At 40.7% G+C, this 24,427-nt stretch overlaps 1 protein-coding gene across 1 annotated transcript; it reads right to left on the reverse strand.

The window, feature by feature from the left end:
* Positions 1 to 2,453: 2,453 nt before the first annotated feature.
* On the reverse strand, positions 2,454 to 23,873 carry tmem185 (transmembrane protein 185). The gene is made up of 7 exons (XM_060832425.1): positions 23,774 to 23,873; positions 19,224 to 19,400; positions 17,536 to 17,743; positions 15,721 to 15,804; positions 13,046 to 13,222; positions 12,257 to 12,380; positions 2,454 to 7,094 (listed from the first exon to the last, which is right to left on the reverse strand). Exons 1-7 carry the CDS (start codon positions 23,809 to 23,811, stop codon positions 6,850 to 6,852), a joined length of 1,053 nt encoding a protein of 350 aa, XP_060688408.1. The 5' UTR covers positions 23,812 to 23,873; the 3' UTR covers positions 2,454 to 6,849.
* Positions 23,874 to 24,427: the final 554 nt, after the last annotated feature.

Raw genomic sequence — 24,427 nt, forward strand, 5'->3', positions numbered from 1 at the left:
TAGATCTGAATTTGGTTACACAGTCAAGCGAAGTCCTTGTCTCTGTAAAATAGTAGTCACTACAAAAATCTTTTTTTTCATAATACCTCTATTCAATCTCCTCAGCTTTTTTTTTGTAACACTATTTGCTTATAATTTGATTAACTCACTCAAAACATCTGAAAATAATCATCTGGCAACATGGCAAGCGAAGCTAAACCCATACCTGCAGTTGGAGTAATTCAACACCATTATTAGGTGTCACTAACAGACTTTATATAAAAAGGTTCTGTGGAAAATAACAGCAGAGAGCAATTAATTCATGGTAAAATCTACAGAAAAATCTGAAATGTCTCTTTTCTTTTGACAATTACAACTTTCAGACACCATGTGTACTTAATTGGAGCCCTGTACACAAAAGCACTACACATGGACCTAGAAAATAGAACATTTCCTGGCTCTGCCTCACTATAGTAGTTTGTCAAATTTGGAACTAAAGTTTAAATTTTAAAAATTGCTGTTGAAAGGTTTAAATTGCATGGTGTTCAAAATAAGCACTAACAGCTTGTAGTTATAGAGACCTTTAACATAGCAAAACATCTCAAGGAGGTTCAGAGTGCAATCTGCAAATTAACCTTTAACCAATGGGAACACCAGAACTGGTGACTGAAAACTTTGTCAGAGGTAAATTTTAAGGATCATCTTGAAGGTCAAAGAGATGTAAAGAAAGATTGATTTACGGAGGGAATTCCAAAGCTTAAAACAGCAGAAGCAAAGCATTTTCCAAATTTCTTCAGTGTAATTATTGCCATTATAATCTTAACACTCAGTTTTATTTTGTTTCATGTAAAAACAAAACTGGAAACAAGTCAACATTATTGTTAGGCACGTGTTTTAAAATGAAGATGCTCTAATTGAAACAGTCTGTGAACACAAACACTGAATTTGTGAAACTTTTGTTGGGGTAAAATCTTAAATAGTTTTGGAAAAGTCAGCAAATATCACTAACTTCTTGCCTGTCCCCACAACACCCGCCCCCATCCTCCCAACCCTTCTAATTTCCAAAACGAACTCTCAAGAACCAGTGCCCTAGCTGGGTGACTCCTTCACACTGCGCTCTCGGTCATTAGATAATTCTCATTCTCCACTCACTGCCAAACCCATCCTTGTTCCCTGCAACCTTTCTCCCCAAAATGACTTGAACTTCACGCTGTTCAAACCACGTGTCTTCATTCTTTCTGTTTGTCCCAAATTTCCACCTTTGCTGTTCTGCTTTCAAATGTGATAAACACTGATGCAAGTTCAAAAAGGAAATAACTATTAACAGTATATCCCTAAGGTAAATTATGATTAATGAGATGAAATTGTTCTGTGTTAATAAAAACAATCTTGGATTTCCTTACATGACAGCCTATGCAGTTACTTTCCAACAAGTTGTGGAAACCATATTTGAATTCCATGGTCATTCCATGGAATATACTCTCCAGGAAGAAGCAAGGAACGGTTATTAATTAATTCATTACAATGTAGATACACCTGCTGGTATACACCACAATGAAATGTGGTGAAAATAGAAAGCTAGAGAGAAACAGGTGACTTCGGGCACATGGTTACCAAAGTTCTTCATGACTACCATTTTACCTTGTGTCACGAATGAGTCTGTAGTAATTGACGGAGATCGACTGTTGTGCAAAACAACTCCATTATTGCTTTATCATGCAATTACTAGGATGATGGAAGCCAAACTAGACCAACCTTGTTTTTAAGCCCTTCTTCATGAAACGTCAATTCTCCTGCTCTTTGGATGCTGCCTGACCTGCTGTGCTTTTCCAGCAACACATTTTTCAGCTCTAATCTCCAGGATCTGCAGTCCTCACTTTCTCCAACCTTGTTTTTTAATATTTAAACAACTCTTGTGGAGGAATGCTCAGCCAGCTTGTGTATAACCTAATTCAAAAGATGGATGTTGGTCGTTTGAACATTGAAATGGACTCAATTCCATTTTGGGACCACCTCATGCTTGCTCAGTGGAAAACCTAATCGTTATTAGGGGTGGTAGACCACAGAAAGCAATCAGCTCCACAATAAATTAAGGAGATCCAGCAGATCTAGTATTATTTACTGATTTTGAAGTTTTGAGCATTCAAGATTACCAAAGGAAAGGAGTACAATTCATGTAAAGAGCTCAGTCTATAAAGTTCTCCTGGTACCTCCCACACTCTCTATACACCATTTCTCCTCACTCAGGCATTACAGCAGGCATATGGCTCAATGACTGTCCCAGCCAGTTTTCCATTCTCAGTCAACGCATGGATTTTGCGAGCAACTTGCCAACTGCTTTAAATTAATTAAAATCGATCAGATCTAGGCTGTGCAATCGTTCCATCAGCCCCTCGTACCCTTAAGGCCAAATTCAGAGCTAGTACATCTGCAGAGAAAGTTAAGTTTTGGTAACGGAACTGAATTCAGAAACATTTGGTTATTTGATTTATTGAACAAAAAGCAGCATGTACACAATACACATTTACAGATATTTCACAAATAGTATTATATGAAAGAAAACAAAACACAAAATGTCAATCTCTGTTTGGTCCAACAATAAACAATTGCTATTTTACACCAAATGATTGCACTTCTTCTCAGGCCTGCTGAGAGTTCCTGCTTTGCACTCTCCTCCTTGATCAACACAAACTCATACTGCTAAAGCTTAACGATCTTTAGGTCTGAAATACTTAATATGTCATACCCGTTTATATAACCACTCAGTGTAGCATTATATATAAAGTACATTACCCCACCCCCCTCGCTCTCTCTCTCCACCAATCAACATGTTCATTTCCCACCCCTCCTCCACAGCATTGGTGAAATAACAACTTACAGAACATCCGTAAAATACTAGTAACACAATTTATTACAAGATGATCAATTATTTGTGAGACTTTCATCATATATGTTGATTTTTAGTGGTACTCAGGATAGTTAATCTAGGTGTGGGTGGCTTGCCAAATATTGCAATTGAACTTAAATTATTGTTTTAAAATTAAAGGAGAAATTAAGCTTTAATATAACAGCGGCAATACCTCAGTTTGAAATAATGTCTGCAAAACTGATCAATTTAAGACATACCATAAAATTAAAGAATAGCTGAGATCAACAAGACTACCTAAGCAATATCCCAAAGGACACTTGATATTTGTGTACCAAAATAACCATTTCATGATGTCATAAAAGATAAGTTTTCTCTTCAGTGACCGATAATCACTGCTCAAAATGCATAGGGATAATTGTCAACTCCCAATGCCTGTACAGTAACCTGGCAGAGCATGTCCCTCCTCAACACTGGTTAAAGCCACCCACTTTACTGTATCACTGATAGTCAGTCAGTCAAGAGCTGGCAACTTCCACAACAGGTTGACAACAGTCTCATTAGGGTAGCATTTTCTTTCATTTGTACATGGGATGTAGTTATCGTTAGCAAACCCAACATTTTGTCACCATACCTAACCACCGTTGAAGTGAGTGGCTTGCTACGCCATTTCAGAAGGCAGTTAAGAGTCAACCACAGTGCTGTGGATCGGAAGTTACATGTAGGGCAGACCAGATACGAATGGCAGAGTTTCTTCCAATAAAGGACATTAGTGAACCAGACGGATTTTTACTACGATAGTATGAAGGAATAGCTTCACAATCACCATTACTGGGACTAGCCTACAATATTATTTTCTAATTTGAATCCTATATAAACTGAAGTAATGTGAGTGCAGCATCAGCAGTGGTACTGGCTAAACTCACCTGTGAAACAACGAATCAAGGAAAAACACAAAGAGAAAAACTTTCAGATCTTAACAGCCCAAATAACAAAATAGATTTTAGTGATAAGATGTTGTAGAGGCAAGGAATAGAATCTCAAAATGCATATCTTACATGCACTCAAAAACTATCTTTGAAACCAGTACATATTTAACAAGATATTGAAACTACACTGAATGCTATTCTAAAGCAGTTTGCAGTCGCCACTGCTATGGTAACACTTCCCTTCTGATCACGTTAAATGCCAAATCACATTTATAAATTCAAATCTGTCACTAATCATCTTATGGAGTTCAGGCATCACCTATGAAAGGTGAAACCTGAAACACTAACTCTGTTTCTCTCTCCACAGATTCTGATTGACTTGCTGAGCGCTTTCAACATTTTCTGTTTTAAGTTTTTCAGCATCTGCACTATTTTCCTTCTGTCATAATCTCCATAGTTTGGATTGACTAGGAAGAAGCAACAGTTGGCAAAGGGTTAGCTACTTAGATAGTAGCTAATGCAGCTTGATAATGCTAAGAATTAGCCAGATTGATTTGAGTTAATACAAGTTAAATCTAGTCTTTCCTAAATGCAATACACAGCTATGAACCATTCGAGAGAAACGCTTTTGATATTGCTGGTGCAAGCTCAAGAAAATAAAGGATAAGAAACTTTAATAGGGTATTACTTACATTACATGGAATTTATCTTTTCTATTCATGCTTCAATTTTGCAGCAGAATCATAACATTGACTGGGCAAGTATTTTGTAAAGTTGACTTCCATCCTGGGCTGAGATCAACACTACTGAGTGAATCACTCCCAAGATTATTTTACAATGATGTAAAACGATTCATTTCAGTGTTTAAGTAGGAAGTTAGGCCACATTATGAACCTCAGTTGTAGAATGTAAATTAAAGCAGCAAACAAAAAATGGCCATGATTTCATTGAATGGCAGTGCAGGTGGAAGGAGCAGTATCACATACTATTTAAACCACAACACGAAAATTTATGTGTAGACATATAAAGTGACAAGAATAGACACTTTTAAACTGTTTCTGACTTCTGATGCATTGCTAAGCAGATTCATCACACTGTTCCATCCCCAAAGCTGAATAAGCTATAGTACGTTTTACCTACCCTCAGAACACAAGTAAATATCTCAAACTGCAGCCCCCCCCCCCCAATAAGTGATGCCTTAACCCAATTTCTGTTTAAAAATCTCAGCAAGCAGATACCTCGATCGCCATTCAAAGAATACATAGCCATTAGAACTAGGAGGGGACATTGGAGGCATCGATATATTACAGCAGTCTTTTACATTGCATCAAACACCTAACCAGAGACAAATATTATTTCAAGGGAAGGTGTTAATCTACTGAGTACTTAGGGTATTCAAAAAGCATGATACACTTTTCACTGGAGTTAAACTGGCTAAACAGCCAATGGCATGAGGCGACCTACTTTAATATGTCACACAATAAAAATTCAAATTTCTATTCATGCATTAAAAAGTTACATTTACTTTCTACACAACATATTATTGCACTCCATGTCTTCGTTAGGAATAAGATCAAGAACAATGTCATGCATCAGGCACACGGAGCAAATGTATTGTTCTCCAAACACACAAGAAGTTTTCTTAATCCTCTTTCCAGGCAGATTCTTTAGAGACCTTCATTGCACTTAGATTTCTAAATGTTTGCAACCACTTTTGGGAATACTAACTTCCCTAAGCAGAATTTTAGTAAGAATGTGGCTGGGCGGCACTGTGGCTCCATGGTTAGCACTGCTGCCTGACAGCACCAGGGACCCAGGTTTGACTCCAACCTCAGGTGACTGTCTGTGTGGAGTTTGCACATTCTCCCTGTGTCTGTGTGGGTTCCCTCCAGATGCTCTGGCTTCCTCCCACAATCCAAAGATGTGCAGATCAGGTGAATTAGCCATGCTAAATTGCCTGTAGTGTTAGGTTCATTAGTCAGTGGTAAACATTGGGGAATGGATCCTGGTGGATTACTTTTCGGAGGGTCGGTGTGGAATTGTTGGGTGAAATGGCCTGTTTCCATACTGTAGGGAATCTCATCTAAGTAAATGAGTTCAGATTTATGATGATTTAATTATTATCGTTCTGAGGGAGAGCTGTGATAATAGACCTGAATGTGTTTTATATCAGGTCCCAGCACAATAAAGACAATCTCTTCAAACTAATATGAATGGGGGAGAAAAACTGTTTCTGGATTTACTATTAAGAGTTTTGTCCTGGGTGTGAATATAAGTGCAGCCATCAAAACAAACTTCAATCAAAGCTGTAAAATGACAGCATGGTGAACAAAGAAAGCACAACTGCAAAACTAAAGAGTTGCAAAAATTAATTGAAGTCTGCCTCCAATTGTCTTTTTATAACAACAGATGCACTTTACCTGGGTGTATGGAGAGAAACGGGTGAAGAAATAGTTCCCATTCCTTGGCTCTGAAAAATCATTATTATTCTTCTCAATTGTCATGGCAGTCGATTGGTAATGTAATTTCAGCTATTCTCTACCGATATTGTGCTAACCTTTCAATCATTATGCTACATGTAAAGCATCACTTAAGTATAGTTTACTCCCCTCAGTTCAAAGTTGGTCAGTTCTACTTACCAGTTCCATCTAATTTCTTTGACCATTAAATTCTGAATTTGCAGTTTTATTTACATCATAATTCAGATTATTGATCATTCAAGTTTTATATTCAAACCTTGAAACTAACAGGCATAGGTTATATTAAAGTGTGAACTCAGCACAGTGTCTTTTCCAACATCAGTGCATTTCAATGTAGCAATAAAATACCAGCACCTTTTCTACTCCCTGGGTGTAACCTTTACGAAAGCTGTAGGCACAGGAGCTCTGTTCACTTTTAAACTGACAAAAAAAAGGCAAACAGAGAGTGAATACAGATTCAATTTTACATTACTGGCAGCAGAATTCCATGTGCCAGAACAAGTCCCATTTATACAAGAACTAGTGCATGTTAATCATAAATGTACCATATCCAGACAGTACTATTTCATTCCAAAGTCCATTACCATCTCCAATCTTAATCAGGCATGTCGATGTTGAGTTTTTGAGGAGGAACAAAGTACTTCCCAGGGCTCTGGGTGATCACAACTCCAGTCTTTTTATGGAACATTGGGGCTATTTTGGCAGGCTCTGGTACAGGTATTTCCTCAGAGTCCTCGCTATCATCATGATGAAGTTCATATGAAATGTTTCCATATTCCCTCAAGAAAGGAAAGATCTCCAGGAGGAACTGGCAGAAGTCTTTGCGGATTCCAAACCACCCTACAAAAATATCAAAATCAGTGCTCTCAAGAGATTCAAAAGTCATTCTCATCATTGAACAGCTAACAGCTCTATTGAGGGTCAAGTCCATTACTTCAATACAATTTGGAATATAAGATCCTTTTAAAGATACAAAGCAGTGAGTTTTTAGATAGCAAGAATGAATGCAGTCCTCAAAATTGAAATATTGAGTCTGAACCCATGTCCAATGTGGATGCCTGAAAATTCAACAGTCAGCATATAACTAACATGGCATTCAAAACAAGGTATCTCCTCCGAGGGAATAAAGATCATTCCTGACTTACCCAATGGAATTAAACCTCTTCTTCCCAATCTTATCAGGCCTCCCCCTTCAACATGAGATAGTTACAGCACAGTCTTTGCTCAGTTCACCCATATCCCCAAAGATAGATGTTTCCCTGAATCTGATTCTATTACAAAGAAATTTGGCCTTGGAAAGTTTCAACATGCACATTGTGATGCTAGAAGAATGGCATTGCCAGATCGTCGGGAGAAGTCATATGAGGCCATTCTATAGTCCAATAGGTTTATTTGAAATCACAAACTTTCGGAGCACTGCTCCTGCATCACTTTAGGATAAAGGTGCAGCGCTCTTAAAAGTTGCGATTTCAAATGAACTTGTTGGACTGTAACCTAGTGTCATATGACTTCTGACTTTGTCCACCCCAGTCCAATACCACCATCTCCACATCATAAAACATAGGAGCAGAAGGAAGCAATTCAGCCCATCAAGACAGATCCACAATTCAATGAGATTATGGATGGTCCTCCACACCACTTTCCTGCCTTTTCATTATAACCCTAGATTCCCTTAATGATTAGAAATTTGTCTCTCAGCCTTGAATGTACTAAACAGCCCTCCATGTTAAAGAATTCCATAGATCCACTACTGTCCAAGAAAATATATCCTCCTTATTTAATGCACCCTTAAACAGGTGACTCTTTGTTCTGTGACTACACCCTCTAATCCTAGACTCTCCCAACTGCGGGAACAACCTCTCCTCTCTACCTATCTAGCCACCTGAGAATCACATATGTTTCAAATAGGCCAATTCTCATTTTCCTAAATTCCAGTGAGGATAGATTTTAGTTATTCAACTTTTCACACCATCCCTGCTATCAACACAGCGAACCTTCTATTGACCCATTGCCAATGGCAATATATCTTTCCTCAGATAAGGAGACCAAAACTTTTCAGTTCCCTACTTTTATGCTCCATTCCCTTTGAAATAAAAGGTACATTTTCCATTTGCCTTCGCTAATAGCTGTAAAATTTGAATGCTAGCTTTTTATGATTTGTACAGGAGAACCCCTAAACCCCAAGCTGAATAAATATTTTATATTAGCTTCATGGCAGAAGACACCAATAACATGCCATGAACGCTAAATAATGGAGAGAAAAAAGAGGAATAGGAATTAGATACAACAAACAATACTAGAGAAAAAGTACTAGGAAAACTAATGGGGTTAAAGCTCAGAAAGCTCCCTGGATCTGATGGGACGCATCCTAGGAAACTAAAGGAACTGACTATAGGAGTTACTGGATGCACTGCAGTTCTTGCCACATTATACATCTTTTCTTTCTATTTCATGCTATCTTTAACTTCCCTGGTCAACCACAGCTGGCTTATCCCCTTCCTAGAATTCTCCTTTCTCACTGAGATATATTTTTGTGGTGAGTCATGGAACATTTTCTTAAACGCCTACCATTTTTCCTCAACCAAGTTTGTTCCTATGCTCTTTTCCTAATTGACTCCAACTAGCTCTACCCTCCTTCCTTTGCAATGACCCTTACGTACATTTAGCACAGTTGTTTCCAACCCAAGACTCTCCCTCTCAAACGGAATACTAAAATTCTACCATGGTATGGTTCTTGCTTTCTAGGGGATCTTTTAATGTGACATCATTTATAGAGTCATAGAGAAGTACAGCATGGAAGCAGACCCTTCGGTCCAACCCGTTCATGCCGACCAGATATCCCAACCCAATCTAATCCCACCTGCCAGCACCCGGCCCATATCCCTCTAAACCCTTCCTATTCATATACACATCCAAATGCCTCTTTAATGTTGCATTTATACCAGCCTCCACCACATCCTCTGGCAGCTCATTCCATACACGTACCACCCTCTGCGTGAAAACGTTGCCCCGTAGGTCTCTTTTATATCTTTCCCCTCTCACCCTAAATCTATGCCCTCTAGTTCTGGAATCCCGATCCCAGGGAAAAGACTTTGTCTATTTATCTCATCAATGCCCCTCATAATTTTGTAAATCTCTATAAGTTCACCCCTCAGCCTCCGACGCTCCAGGGAAAACAGCCCCAGCCTGTTTAGCCTCTCCCTGTAGCTCAGATCCTCCAACCCTGGCATATCCTTGTAAATCTTTTCTGAACCCTTTCAAGTTTCACAACATCTCTCCGATAGGAAGGAGACCAGAATTGCAGGCAATATTCCAACAGTGGCCTAACCAATGTCCTGTATAGCCGCAACATGACCTCACAACTCCTGTACTCAATACTCTGACCAATAAAGGAAAGCATACCAAATGCCTTCTTCATTATCCTATCTACCTGCGACTCCACTTTCAAGGAGCTATGAATCTGCACTCCAAGGTCTCTTTGCTCAGCAACACTCCCTAGGACCTTACCATAAAGTGTATAAGTCCTGTTAAGATTTATTTTCCCAAAATGCAGCACCTCGCATTTATCTGAATTAAACTCCACCTGCCACCTCTCAGCCCATTGGCCCATCTGGTCAAGATCCTGTTGTAATCTGAGGTAACCCTCTTCACTGTCCACTACACCTCCAATTTTGGTGTCATCTGCAAACTTACGAACTGTACCTCTTATGCTCCCATCCAAATCATTTATGTAAATGACAAAAAGTAGGAGGGCGCAGCACCAATACTTGTTGCACTCCACTGGTCACAGGCCTCCAGTCTGAAAAACAACCCTCCACCATCACCCTCGGTCTTCTACCTTCAAGCCAATTCTGTATCTAAATGGCTAGTTCTCCCTGTGTTCCATGAGATTATTAAACCTTCCTCAATAAACACATTACCAGATCCAAAAACAGCATGATTCCTGGTTTGATCCACAATGTAATGTTCTAGGAAACGGTCTTCTTCTGTGTGGATACCTCTGCCAATTTGACTTTCTCAATCTACTTGAAGATTGGTGCACTGTCTTTTTCAAATGCCCTCATAATCTCCTGATTTATTCTCTGTCCTACCACTTGGCTCTTGTTAATGGGTCAATAAATTAAAAACAACAATGTCTTCTTCCCTTTGTTATCTCTTACCTGCATCCTACATCATTCAATCCTCAATCATTTCTTGCTATTGTACTATGCTAATTACCCTAATTTGCACTGTTTTCCTATCTTTGTACACTCTGTCCATCCTGCCCCATTCTGGATATTGTTATCCAAATAGCTGCCCTTTAATGCTGCTATCTGTTTTGGCTTTGTAAATCTACATTTTGAACATCCTAAATATCAACCCCTATCAATTAGTTTGAAGCCCTCTCCACAACCATAGTTATTAGGTTCACCAGGACAGTGCTCCCAGCATGGTTCAAGTGAAGCCCATTCCATTCGATCTCTTTTACCCCAGTACTGATGCCAGGCTCCACAAACTGAAATTCATCCCACCCACAGCAATCATTAAGCCATGCACTTAACCCCTTGATTTTATTTATCTCATGCCAGTTTGCCCATGGCTCAGGTATCATAAAGTCACAGAGATGTATAGCATTATTACCTTGGAGGTTCTACTTTTTAATTGAGCTCGCAATTGTTCAGCAGGATCTCCTCTATAGTCCTATCAATGCTATTGGGACGAATGCGAATGACGACAACTGGCCCCGCCCCTCTTACTCCAAGTTCTTCTCCAGCCCCAAGGTGATGTCCTTATACCTGGTACTGTCTAGGTAACGCAATCTTCGGGACTCTCACTCCCAGTCACAGAGAACAATATCTATCTCCCTAATTATAGTGTCCCCCTATCATTATTACATTCCAAATTCCTCTTCTTACTTGAATGGTACTTTGTACCACAGTGCCATGGTCAGTTCACTCATCCCTGCAATCCCTACCCCATATCTGCACAGCTTGCAAGGCCTTAATCATGTTATTAAAGTGCTTATAGGTGGCGTTGCTGCTTCATCAACCCCAAAACTACACAAAAAAAAAACACTCCATCACAGAACTGTTATGGTGCAGGAGGGTGCCATTCGGCCCACTTATTTGCACTAGATCTCTGAGCATTTGGGTTTCATGCCTATCTCGTGCCCTTTCTCCCTTAATCAAAAAATCAAAATCAAATTAAACTTCACTCATGCACACTTAACTCCCCAAAGTCTCGACTCTATTTGTACATTGTTAAATTCCATTAGGTAGGAAAGAAAATTATTCCAACAATTCTCTCCTCATATCCCCTCTTTTTCTTTCTTTAAAATAACAGCTTCACAGTGGGTAATGCTGTTACACCATACCCACCCGCATTTACTCTCTCAGTGAGGTAATACTGTACTGGGCAGGGTGTAAAACCAGTGTTCTCCCTGATTCCATGGGATTCCCACCTGATGAGCCTCTCTGCTCTCACTCAGACGTTGCAATGATTGGACTCTGAAAGACTCTTCTGACAGGTTCTACTCCTTTTAGTCAATTCAGCTGCAAATGTTTTGAGGATGAATTTGGCCATAACACTGACAGAACCAAGTCAAACTCTAATAATTAACGTACTCAGAACAGGAACAGATACCAATCAACAATTTATCACAACTAATAGTCCTCGAGGAGCTCATTCGGAATAGCAAGTCAGCAGAAAACAACAATATCAAGAGTAAAATTGAATGTGGGCTTGTGTTTTTTCTCAAAAACTTTAATAACTAGTGCTCAAACCAAGATGTTCTCTATGCATACATTTAATATAACGTTATTTATTAGAGGCTGAGGAAGTTTTGTGAACAGAAATGAAGCGTAATGAATATTGCTAGTCCCAAACAATATTTAATCAGGACATAGCTATCACTATATTTGCACAGTCTGATCTCATTACTGTAATGAGCCACTGCACTATTGTGACAATATACATCAAAATGATTTACTGTAAAAAGTTAAATGCACACGATTCATACTTACAGTGATTACCTCCTTTCTGTCCAAATGTGGTTGCCATTAACGTTATCAGAGAGAGCCAGAGAGGGATGAAAATTGGTATATAAGAAAAATTATTGTGGCCATCCAGTTTGTGAACCAAAAGAATCTAGGGAGAAAAACCAGAACTATAAATACCTATAGGGAGAGCTTGGACACTCCATCTGGGGCAAGGAGAAACCACACAAGGGTGACTGTCTCAGCCGTCTGATTTGGACAGTCTTGTGCCAGGTTGGCATGCACGCCAAAAATACTTTTGAATTCAAGCCCAACTGATACTTGAACATCCTCTACTTGAATATTAAGCTAGCCAGCTGGCTTGAGAAGGAATATTTATTGGATTATTTGGAGTAGTAGTGAAAAGGACATCAATCCCAGGCTGATTTTGTGCATTGCTTTATGAACACTATGAAGTGGTGACAGCACCTTTGGTTTTATCATTTTTCACCCTAAGTCAGCGAGGGGAGAAAGAGACCTGAACTAAGGTTTCATGACTCAACAGTCCTCCCCCTGTGGCTTCCAGATTGCTACTGATCATTGCATTTCAAGGCTGGCTTGCAAAAACACAATACTTGTCAAAGGCTTTTTGTGCTTGATCAATCAAGCGAATGACAAAGTAAAACTTAAACCTGGAAATTCCCTAAATGAATGAAACTGTCCACTAAGCATCAATATATCTTCAGCAATCAAAGTCAGATCAACCAAACACTAACTGCAGTAATGCTGGAGTAACTGAAGAGTGCACTGACCCCACTGCCCAAGCAAGTTGCATACCTCAAAGGTCAAAAGTGGAACAACAATGGTCATCCAACTGATAGCCATTGTAACATGGGTCCGTCTTTGTTCAGCTATCACATCCATAGACCGCAAGAAAAGTACCGACCACACAATGTAGTAGAGCACAACAAGGCAGAGAAATGACATCAGGATCCACAAAGGAACACAGACCACCTACAAAAGAAAATCAGCAATACCTGGCTGGAGAAATTATACTGTTTTTAAAATGAATGTTCCTAAATTTACACATTTTTCATTTCACTGATGTTCTACCTTTAATAATATTCAGTTACTCTGAGCCTCTTGACATGTTGAAGATTTAACAACAGTAACTAATATTGTAATACAATGCACAGAACATCAAAAACAGCTCAACCCACTTCATGGCTCTTATAATCTGCTTATCACAGATAATGCATAATGTTTTGCTTCCTAAAGCGGCCAAGTGATTTAACTGCATGCCTTTTAACACCCAGCAGAATAAACCTTCCTGAACCCAGTATATAATGTTAAAAGAGATGTAGAGCTTTCTGATGCAGTTTATTGAAATGTATTCCTATGCTAGTGAGCAGTGAGAGTGAAAAATACATGAATAGCCAGTTGTATCTATATCCTGCTTAAATTGAATCAATTGGATTCCATTTCTTTTAAAGGCAGGCTCCTTGACTCGTTGCTGGAAAAGCTCAACAGGTCTGGCAGCATCTGTGGGGAAAAATCAGAGTTAACATTTCAGGTTGAGTCACATTTCCCCCGAACTGATGGTAGCTAGGAAAATACAGCAGGTCAGGCAGCATCCAAGGAGCAGGATATTCGATGTTTCGGGCAGAAGCCCTTCTTCAGGAATGAGGACAGTGTGCCAAGCAGGCGAAGATAAAAGGTAGGAAGGAGGGACTGGGGGGGAGGGGCGTTGGAAATGCGATAGGTGGAAGGAGGTTAAGGTGAGGGTGATTGGTCGGAGTGGGGGTGGGGGCGGAGAGGTCAGGAAGAAGATCGCAGGTTAGGAAGGTGGTGCTGAGGTTGAGGGTTGGGACTGAGTCAAGGTGGCGGGGGGGGGGGGGGGGGGGGGGGGGGGAAGAGAGGGAAAATGAGAAACTGGAGAAATCTGAGTTCATCCCTTGTGGTTGGAGGATTCCTAGGCGAAAGATGAGGCGTTTTTCCTCCAGCCGTCATGTTGCTATGGTCTGGCGATGGAGGAGTCCAAGGACCTACATGTCCTTGGTGGAGTGGGAGGGGGAGTTGAAGTGTTGAGCCACGGGGTGGTTGGGTTGGTTGGTCCGGGTGTCCCAGAGGTGTTCTCTGAAACGTTCTGCAAGTAGGCGGCCTGTCTCCCCAATATAGAGGATGCACAGCGGATGCAGTAAATGATGTGTGTGGAGGTGCAGGTGAATTTGTGGCGGATATGGAAGGATCCCTTGGGGCCTTGGAGGGAAGTAAGGGGGGAGGTGTGGGCGCAAGTTTTGCATTTCTTGCGGTTGCAGGGGAAGGTGCCCGGAGTGGAGGTTGGGTTGGTGGGGGGTGTGGACCTGACAAGGGAGTCACGGAGGGAGTGGACCTGCCTGACCTGCTGCGTTTTTCCAGCAACACATTTTCAGCTCTGATCTCCAGCATCTGCAGTCCTCACTTTCACCTAGCTAGGAAAATGTCAGTTTACATGCAAAAGGCGCATTGGATGGGGGTGGTGATGGCAATGGGTCTAATAGCTGACTATGTGTTAACAAGGCTGTTGTGCGAGGGTTGGAAGAGGTCAAGCTTGGGAGAGCTCAAGCCCGAAAGTTATTGAACTCGATATTGAGTCTTAGCATGGGGGGAGGAGGTAAGGAGTTAACAACAGGTGGGCATAGAGCCCAACTGCTCTTCTCTCTCTTTGGGCGCTATCTCCATCTGTCATTTAGTCCTTACCACACTCTCTCCTACTCCTTCTTCTCCCCCCACATCTTCTCCATGAAAACTGACATTTTCCTAGCTTCCAACAGTTCTGGGGAAGGGTCACTTGGCCCGAAACGTTAACTCTGATTTCTGTCCACAGATGCTGCCAGAACTGCTGAGCTTTCCTAGCAATTTTTCTTTATGTTTCCGATTTACAGCATCTGCATTTTTTTTTAAATTTTCCTTGACTCACTGTCTACTGATGGTTCATCTTCACTGTCTCCAGAGCAGTTTTTGTCAGTGGTGTTTGTCATTGCCTTCCTGTCACAGGGGTGGAGCAAGGAGGTAAGTCTCAAGTCTACCTCAGAGTGTGGACTGAAACCCTTTGGTGAACATTTCTACAGGCAGGTCATGTCCATCTTAACAGACCGTTCCACACAGTATTCAATGCTAGTAACAGACCATGGAAGAGAAGCCTGAAATCAGAGTCAATTTTGACCTTTAAAATGTATTGAAATATCTCCGAGACAGAACATTAAAACAGGAGATGACCATTTAGCCTTCCATGCTGATCTATACCTCAAATAATATTTATCTGCCTTAGCTCTATATACCATAATAATTGCTTAACAAACTAATAATCTCGTTACTGAAAGTTTTTTAATTGACTCGCACATCCAGGATAAAATTCCAAATTTCTATTACTGGCTGCGGGAAAACATCTCCCATTTTGCCTCAACTTATGCCCCTCTATTCTTTACCAGCACTCAAAAGAAATGCTTAGCAATCAGTGGAAGAAAAGTTACCAGCCAAGGCCACTTGATGATGTCATCCAGTCTTAGAGCAATGAATATGAACTGAAGAATGTTCACAGAGCACAGGATTTCTAACTGATGAACAGAGTAAAAAAAAAGGGAAATGTAACAAAATATTACTCAAGATATTCATATAACATTGTAATATTGTTAAAAGTATGTACATCAACATTTATTTGTAATATTAGCAATAAGATAAAAATATAAATTTAAAATAGTTTAATCCATTACATCAGATCTTTATACCTGAAATGAAAACAGAAAAAACTGCAGAAACTCACGTCCGGCAGCATCTACAGACAGAAAGCAGAGTCAACATTTCGGATCCAGAACTCTCCTTCATAACTCAGCTGAGTTGTCAGATGAATTTCAATGCAGAGAAATGTGAGCCATTTTGTTAGAAGAAACACAGAATGACAATACAGACTCAATGATACAACTATGAGGAGAGTACAGAAGCAGAGAGACCTTGGGGTTCAAGTAGACAATTCTCTGACCTCAGGGAGGTTGAAACAGCTGTTAAGGAGGCTTACAGGATTCTTGAGTTTATGAACAGAAGCAAAGAATATAAAGCAAGAAAGCGATGCTACACCTCTACACATGTGGAGTATAACCTTCAGTCTGGGTACCTTAGTTAAGGAAGGATATTAAATCCCTGGAGAGAGTTCAAAGTAGATTTACTGGAATGACACCAGGAATTTGGGATCTTAGACATAAGGAAAGAAATTAGGCTTATTCTCGTTGGAACATAGAAGACTAAGAGGTGACCTAAATGAGGAGTTCGAAATTATGCACAATTTTCACAGAGTAAATAAAGATATTCTGTTTCCACTAGTTGGTATAACAGTAACTAAGGGTCACAATTTCAAGATGATCAGCGAGACAGCTAGGAGTGAGATGAGGAGAAACCTCTTTACTCAAAGGTGTTGTTAGGATTTGGAATGCACTGCCTGGGAGACTGGTGGAGGTGGATTCAATAGGAAGTTTCAAAGTACAGCTGAATAAATATTTGGAAGTGATGAATTTGGAGGAGAAATGCTGCAAAATGGGATGGGTTAGGTAACTTTTGGGAGCCGGTATAGACGCAATAGAGCCTCCTTTTGTATTATATGATACTATGCTGCCAAACATGCTGAGTTTCTCCTGCTCTTTCTGCTTTTGTTTCAGATTTTCAGCATCTGCGATGCTTTGCTTTTTTTTGTTTATATCTGCAATAATTGATGTGTGATAGCCAAAACAAGGTTTTAATTCCACTCAAATAAAAGCAAAGTACTGTGGATGCTGGAGACAGAAATAAAATCAGAAAATGCTGGAGAAACTCAGCAGGTCTGACAGCATCCCTGGAGCCAGAAACAAAGTTAATGTTTCACGTTTGATATGACACTTCTTCAGAACAGAACAGTCTTTCAAAGAAGAGTCACATCAGGCTGGAAATGTTATCTCCTTTTATCTGTTCACAGATGCTGCCACACCTGCTGAGTTTCTCCAGCACTTTCTGCTATCTTGTTTTGAATTCTACTAACCAGGTTTGAGTTGCATTGGCTGTTTTGATTAATTCATACCGGTATTCTGCAGAAAGGCGCGTGCGCACTATTGTGTATCATTTCTTAACAACAATTTCCATTTTTATAGCATCTCTGAAGTAGAATTTGCTGTGCAGGAACTATTAGCAAATAATAGTTTGATGCATAAGGAGGTATCAGCGCTGATTACCAGAAGTTGGTTGAAGAACGAGGTTTTAAGGAGCTAACATATTAAATACAAGATTTGCCCAACCAACAACAATCTCTAGCAAGGATATCTTACCTCCAAAGACCGATCATGTCGAAATCCCCATACACAAGCAGCTACTGACACCGGAGATACAAAGAACAGAGGCATGAAGACAAGGAGCCAGAAATGAGTGCCTCGTTCAATCCGGTCACACACCAGAACTTCAAACATCAACAACAAAAGGTGGATTCCCACAGCTATCAGCATTGCTTTAAATTCCACACAGGTTTCCCCTTCAGCCCTGTATTGAAAGAGAAGTAAAGATGAAAGAACAAAAAACAACCTGCAACTTTACAGCATACTTATTAATAGATTCAAATTAACAGAGATTCAATCAAAGAAGAGTATGGACTGTTGTAGTGCTTTTGATTTACTTTTAAATGCAGGAAAATGGAGCTAACTGGATTGCTGTTTCTAAGAACTGAGATAGGCATGATGGATCAAGTGTGCTATGTCATTCAATGCTCAACAATAACTTTTTCATATAACCTACTTATATATAGTGTCCTTAATCATCTCAGGTGATATACAATGTTAAATAGAAAAGGTTAAAATGCGACACAGAGTCCAGTCATAGATCTGTTGAAATAACCTGATCAGATAGGTTATGAAGCATCTCTAGAGCAGGCGGGACTTGGACCAGGGCATTCTGGCCCAGAGGTGGGGAACAGACCAGTCATATATTAATCTCTTCAAGGAAGTTTGATTTTTAATTCATCAACTCCAACAAAACTGCTACTTACTCACCATGTTTCTACACCAAGTTCTCACCTAATTATCCTTGAATTAAGATGTAACCCTCACTTGTTCCTTAGTTCCACTAGGTTTCAGAACATCAGATATTAACAGACAGAACTATTAACTAACTGACAGTTGAACTTCCTCTCACAGAATATAAATTAGTCCGATAGTTTGAAAAGGAGCATCCATTGATAAATTCACTTCTTGACACAAAGGAACATTCTGAATTTGGAATTCAGGTGATAACAATGTAACAAATTAATTGTTATCATGTTGATTTCCCATCATATCCCAAGATTTGAACCAGAGGACACCATCTCAAAAAAGACGCCGGCCATTTCGGACCTCCCTTATTCCCTACAGTGTGGAAACAGGCCCTTTTGGCCCAACAGGGCCACAATGACCCTCCGAAGAGTAACCCAGCCAGACCCATTCCCCTCCTCTCTATTTACCCCTGACTAATGCGTCTGACACTATGGGCACTTGAGCACGGCCGATTCAACTGACCTGTACATCTTTGAATGGTAGGAGGAATCCAGAGCACTCAGAAGAAACCCACACAGACACGGGGAGAATGTGCAAACTGCACACAGTCGGTCGCCCGAGGCTGGAATTGAACCCAGGTCCATGGCGCTGTGAGGCAGCAGGCTTAACCACTGAGCCACCGTACTGCCACGTCTGCTCCAGAAAGGCTCAGTCATTGAGTATATTCAAGACAGAAGCAATAGATTCCTAAATAGCAAAGTTGGCAGAGGGCATATAGGAAGGGTGTGGAAAAATGGCATTGAGGTAGAACGTTTGTCATAGCCAGTTGATTGGCAGGGTGGGCGGGCTATTTCTATGATCCACTAGCTGCCTACAGGCTGTGCACTGTCCTGAATGCTTCTTTCTTCGGCATTTTTCAAATTAAACCTTCAAGCTGCCTTGCTAAGTTTTGGGTGGCATACATACTTGACGTCACACTTTCAGTCACTGCTCACCTGTACTGCGGATTCCGTGCCCACACTCCTGTTCCCACTGAAGCTCCAATGATGACCATGAGTTTCCATAGCCAGACAGGTGTAAAGACAGCCCAATAACTCCACTGGATAATCCCATCCAGGCGCAGAGAAAGCAAAACAGAGAACAGTAGCAGGCAGGCATAGATCAGGAACTTGCTGCAACAGAGGGAAGTGAGACAGAGACAGATCGAGGTTATATGGTTGTCGTTGCTGATCTAAAAGACTAAAGACATAAAAGCTGCATAGTGCTAACTCACCTGCACAGCCAATGAGGAAGTGAGCATTGTGGCATGGATGACACTTTCATATTCTTTAATAAGGCTATTTAGGAATTTCCCAAACAGACTACATATAAAGGGATATGCAAATAACTCATTAGAATGGGAAGAGGTTTGTGTCCACCATAATATCTACATGGACCAGTGGGCAAATGTTATGTGTCTATGCTGTGAATCTCCTTTTACAAGATTAAACAGGATTGTTTAAACTCTGTAAATGGATGTCTTCCACTCATAGGTAGGATACCAACAACTCCATCACAGTGTAATGTTAAAAGATTAACTCTCTGGAATATCTCTCTGGACATTGATGTAATATTAAAGAGTTAAACTGCACGGGGAGTGAACATTTTGGAAGTGGATGGGGGCAACATTCATACAAGAATGCAAATCACCAACACCCCAATTAGACAGGCATTTGCTGCTACTCCCCTACTATTATAAAATTAAACTATCATTCAATTTCTTCCATTCAGAATGGCTTTCTAGCCATCCCCTGAAGCTAGGTTCATTGCACCTGCATTGTCCTGGGGAATTAGCGAGTCAGGAAATTGTCTGCATCGATTATCTCGGGATGGGCAATAAATGCTGACCCAATAAGCAATGCCCACATCCCATCAATAAATAAAAACCGGGGGAATTAAAAAGAAAAATTATAAACAGGAAAAAAAATTTTAAAAATAAAAAAAAGAAAAGATATATTTTTTTAAAAATGGCAAAGGTAGCATTGCCCTTTGATGTGAAGGGCACTGCTTGTCACAGGCCACTTGGGTGTTTCCTTTCTTCCTGGTGGTGGAAAAAAAAATAAAAACCTGAGGGCACTGTAACCTCAAAGCCTGGTTCAGATGTAGAGCAGACCCTTCATACAACTCCATGTATTATTTTGGTGTGGTGTCAGGCTGAGTTTAGAAGTTGCCAACCACCATCATGTAAGCAATCATCTCTTTATATCAGAGTCAAAAAGTGTGGCGCTGGAAAAGCACAGCCGGTCAGACAGCATCCAAAGAGCAGGAGAGTCGACATTTAGAGTATAAGCTCACCCTCACTTTCTCCTCTCTTTATATCAAGCTTTATAAGTGTGCTTGAGCATTGGACAGTCTTGGTTACAACATTAAAACATTCAAACACAAACCAAAAACACACACACAGAGCTCCAGGGTTCATAAGTTCTCTTGGTAGCAGTGAGTCATTCACAGAAACAGGCAGCCTCCAACATACTAATGGTTTTACCAGCTGCAAGTCACATTCCAGTAGCTATTGCTCTCTCACTGCGGGCATATAATACCCAAATATATTAGGAGATCCTGTGCAGCAGCTTGACTTTTTCTCAAAAAGACTAAAAGCTTAACCTTTTAGAGGAAGGTCTGGATAGAGTGTCTAATTATCTTTATCTGCAGATCCAAGACAATTGTAAGAGAGTCCAAACCATCTAAACCTGTGAACCATTCAGACTGTCTGTCACTATTACCTGGCGTACATTAATTGAAAGAAAACTTCAGCAGCAAATTCATGTCACAATAAACAGACTCAAGATACAGCACATTCCTGACAAACTATTAATTCTCAACTCCTACCAATTTCAAAAGATTTTACAACATGTTAGAAAGCCCTCTCTGGCTATTGGACCTTGCACAGAATTGTGACATTCCAAAATTACTGTGTGTGTGATTCCAATAAACTGATGCTGCGGAGCAGGAGAGATAGCAATGTACACACTTCTCTCCACAAATTCAAAGCATCCTGCAGATGCTGGAAATTGGAAATTAGAAACTAAAGATGCTGGCAACAGGTCAGGCCTGCAGGTGGACCAGGCCGTGTCGTCATGGCAGTCAACGGCTGAACTCCTGATCAGGTGTGAGAGTGACTGCCCGTGACATCAAGGCAGCATTTGATCAACTGAGGGATCAAAGAGCCCGAGCAAAACTGGAATCAATGGGACACAGAAAAAGCTCTCCAATTGTTGGGGTTAGACCTAGTACAAAGGAGGTCGGTCACCTCCATCCCTGGACATCACTGCAGGCATTCAGGGGAGTGACCAAGGCCCAACCATCTGCTTCACTACAAAGGGTTTTGTTCATGATTGCCCAATATCCAGCACCATTTGCAACTTTTCAAATACTGAAGCTGTCCACGTCAAAACATGGACATCATTCACGTTTGAGCTGATAAATGACAAGTAACATTCATGCCAAGCAATGAATATCTCCAACAAGAGCAAATCTAACCATCAACTCTTGACTTTCAATGGCATTACCATCACTAAATCCACCAATACCAGCATTGTACAGTATTAGAAGAAACTGAACTGGTGGAGCCAGATTAATGTTGTGGATACAATAGCAGGTCAGAGATTGGTAAATTTGCATTGAGTATCTCCCCTCCTGACCTTTCAAAACCTGCCCACCAGCTGCAAGCTATAAGTGCAATGGAATTTCTCCACTTATCTGGATGAACACAGCTCCAACAATATTCAAATATTTTGACAATTCCAGCACAAACCAACCTGCTTGATTGGCACCGCATTCACCACCTTCAACTTTCACATCCTGCACAATCACTGTACATAATTTGCAAGATACAAGCTAATAAGTCACCATGGATTCCTTAAGACACCCTCCAAACCCAAAACCTCTATCATCACAAAGGGTAACGGCAGCAGAAATATGGGAATGTCACCACCTGCAAATTTCCCTCCAAACCACTCACCATCCCAACTTGGAACCATGTCATTATTCCTTTAGTGTTACTGGGGCAAAGTCCTGGGACTCCCTCCCTATCAGCACTATGGGTGTAGCTACACCACATGGACTGTAACAGTTCAAGGCAGCAACTCAGCATTACCTTCTCAAAGGCAATTTAGAATGGACAATAAATAGTGGCCCAGCCAATAACACCCACATCCCATGAATGATTAAAAGAGAACTTTCCTCATCTGATATCAGTGTCATTCCCCTGATAGCATATTCAAGGCTGAGATAATTTTTAAACAGTATGGGAATCAAGGCTTATTCGTGAAAAGAGTTGAGGATTATCACAGCAGCCATGATTTTACTGAATGACTCAATGGGTTGAATGGCCTCTTCTGCTCCTGCATCTTGTCGTCTTATAGGAGTGAAAAGGACCTGACAAGTTGATTACTTTTCCATTGATTAAGCAACTCATCCTGCAAACCAGCTCAGAACTCCAGCATGCAGGCTTTAACTGGGGCTCTTGAAACCATAATCCATTCAGTATCAAATGTAGATTTGTTGGTTGCCCTTTAAGAATTTGGGAATAAGAACTCACGTGACTGTCAGGTATTGTGGTTCACTTGTCATATGAATTTGATGAAAATAATCAAACTTTTAATCAATGTATACTAGTGAACAGGCTGGATGGTTTATAGGTTCAGGTGTGTATCATCCTAAAAGGGTTCAAGTCCAAGAATTTCACTGCAACAATATAGGCTGCTGTACTATTGGAGGAGGGTCCCGATATATGAATGTAAAAGATTCCATGGCTTATTTCAAATTGCAGGCATGGTATCCTCAGTGTCCCTGCCAGTAATTTTTAGTGATGTTTGAGGGATAAAAAGACTCAGGTCACTGTAGTATTGCTGCTTGTGGGATCCTGCTTTGCACAAATTAGGTACCATATTTCCTACAATGCAAATGACAACAATTCAAACGTTTTATTGGCTGTAACGTGCAACAGGATTTCCAATAATAATGAAAGATGCTAAATAAATAAGAACATAAAGGAGTAGGAGGCCATTCTGCCCCTTAATCCTTCCCTGCTATAAAATCATGACCAATCTGCCCCAAAATACCTTTGCATTGTATACCACTCAGCAAGTACTGTGCAATAGCATTTGCAATTACCTCTTCATAAATGAGATCAATACAGTTTTAAAATAAAATTACTCCAATTTAACAGGGTGTTGTAGTACTCTTGCTTTGCATCTAGTTCCTGATGCAGAATCAGGCTTAACATTTATGGACACCAGGCGAATTATCAGCACTTTCAAGGCACTTTTACTTTCGGCTTTGTATTTTCAGTCAGTGATTCTTTTAACTTGAATTACTGGTGCAGCGAGGGAGGGGAGAGATCACAGGCTGGCAGCTCAGGCCCGGCTGTTGCAGTAACCCAAGCCCGAGGCTTCTGTGCTGCACATTAGGCCTTCCTTTCCCCTGCCCCAGACACCGGCCTCTCGCCTTCCCTTCTTCACTCCCCTCCTGCTCCAACCGGGAACCGGATTGTTTTTATTATTACCTGGGATTGAAGTCCTGGAAGAGCCCGCGGAGATTCATGGCTCTGTCCTGCCCAGTGAGAGCAGCCTCCAAACCCTCTCTGCCTCTCCTCTCTCCCTGGAGACGCTCATCCAGGGACCCGCCTAAGTGCCAACCCCTGCAGTCAATCAACCAACCAAGCAACCTCCCAACCCTGGCCTGGCCCATCCATCAGAACACATCAGCCAGAGTGCAAAGCAAACCTCTCCACTAAACAACAAAAATTAAACTCCCAGGATTAGGTTTCCAACTCACTACACACCATCCAATTCATAATTCTTTACAATCATACATATCTTGTTCAAAAGCAATGGCTAATGATTGTTTAAACTCCAGGAGCAATGTGGCTGCTCCACTCAACAATTTTGTACAATTTCAAAAATTAGGAAACACTTTGAGCGCAAAAATATATTGGTCGGTGGAGGTTTGAAATTCTCATGATCGAAATGTTCTGAACAAAGGGGTGCTGGATATGGGGCAGCACAGTGGCTAGCACTGCTACCTCACAGCACCAGGGACCCAGGTTCAATCCCACCCTTAAGTGACTTGATGTGTGTGGTTTACATATTCTCCCCATGTCTGTGTGGGTTTCCTGCTGCAGTCCAAAGATGTGTACACTGGGTGGATTAGCCATGGG

The sequence above is a fragment of the Hemiscyllium ocellatum genome, chromosome 11 (genome assembly GCF_020745735.1).
Source record: "Hemiscyllium ocellatum isolate sHemOce1 chromosome 11, sHemOce1.pat.X.cur, whole genome shotgun sequence".
NCBI lineage: Eukaryota > Metazoa > Chordata > Chondrichthyes > Orectolobiformes > Hemiscylliidae > Hemiscyllium > Hemiscyllium ocellatum.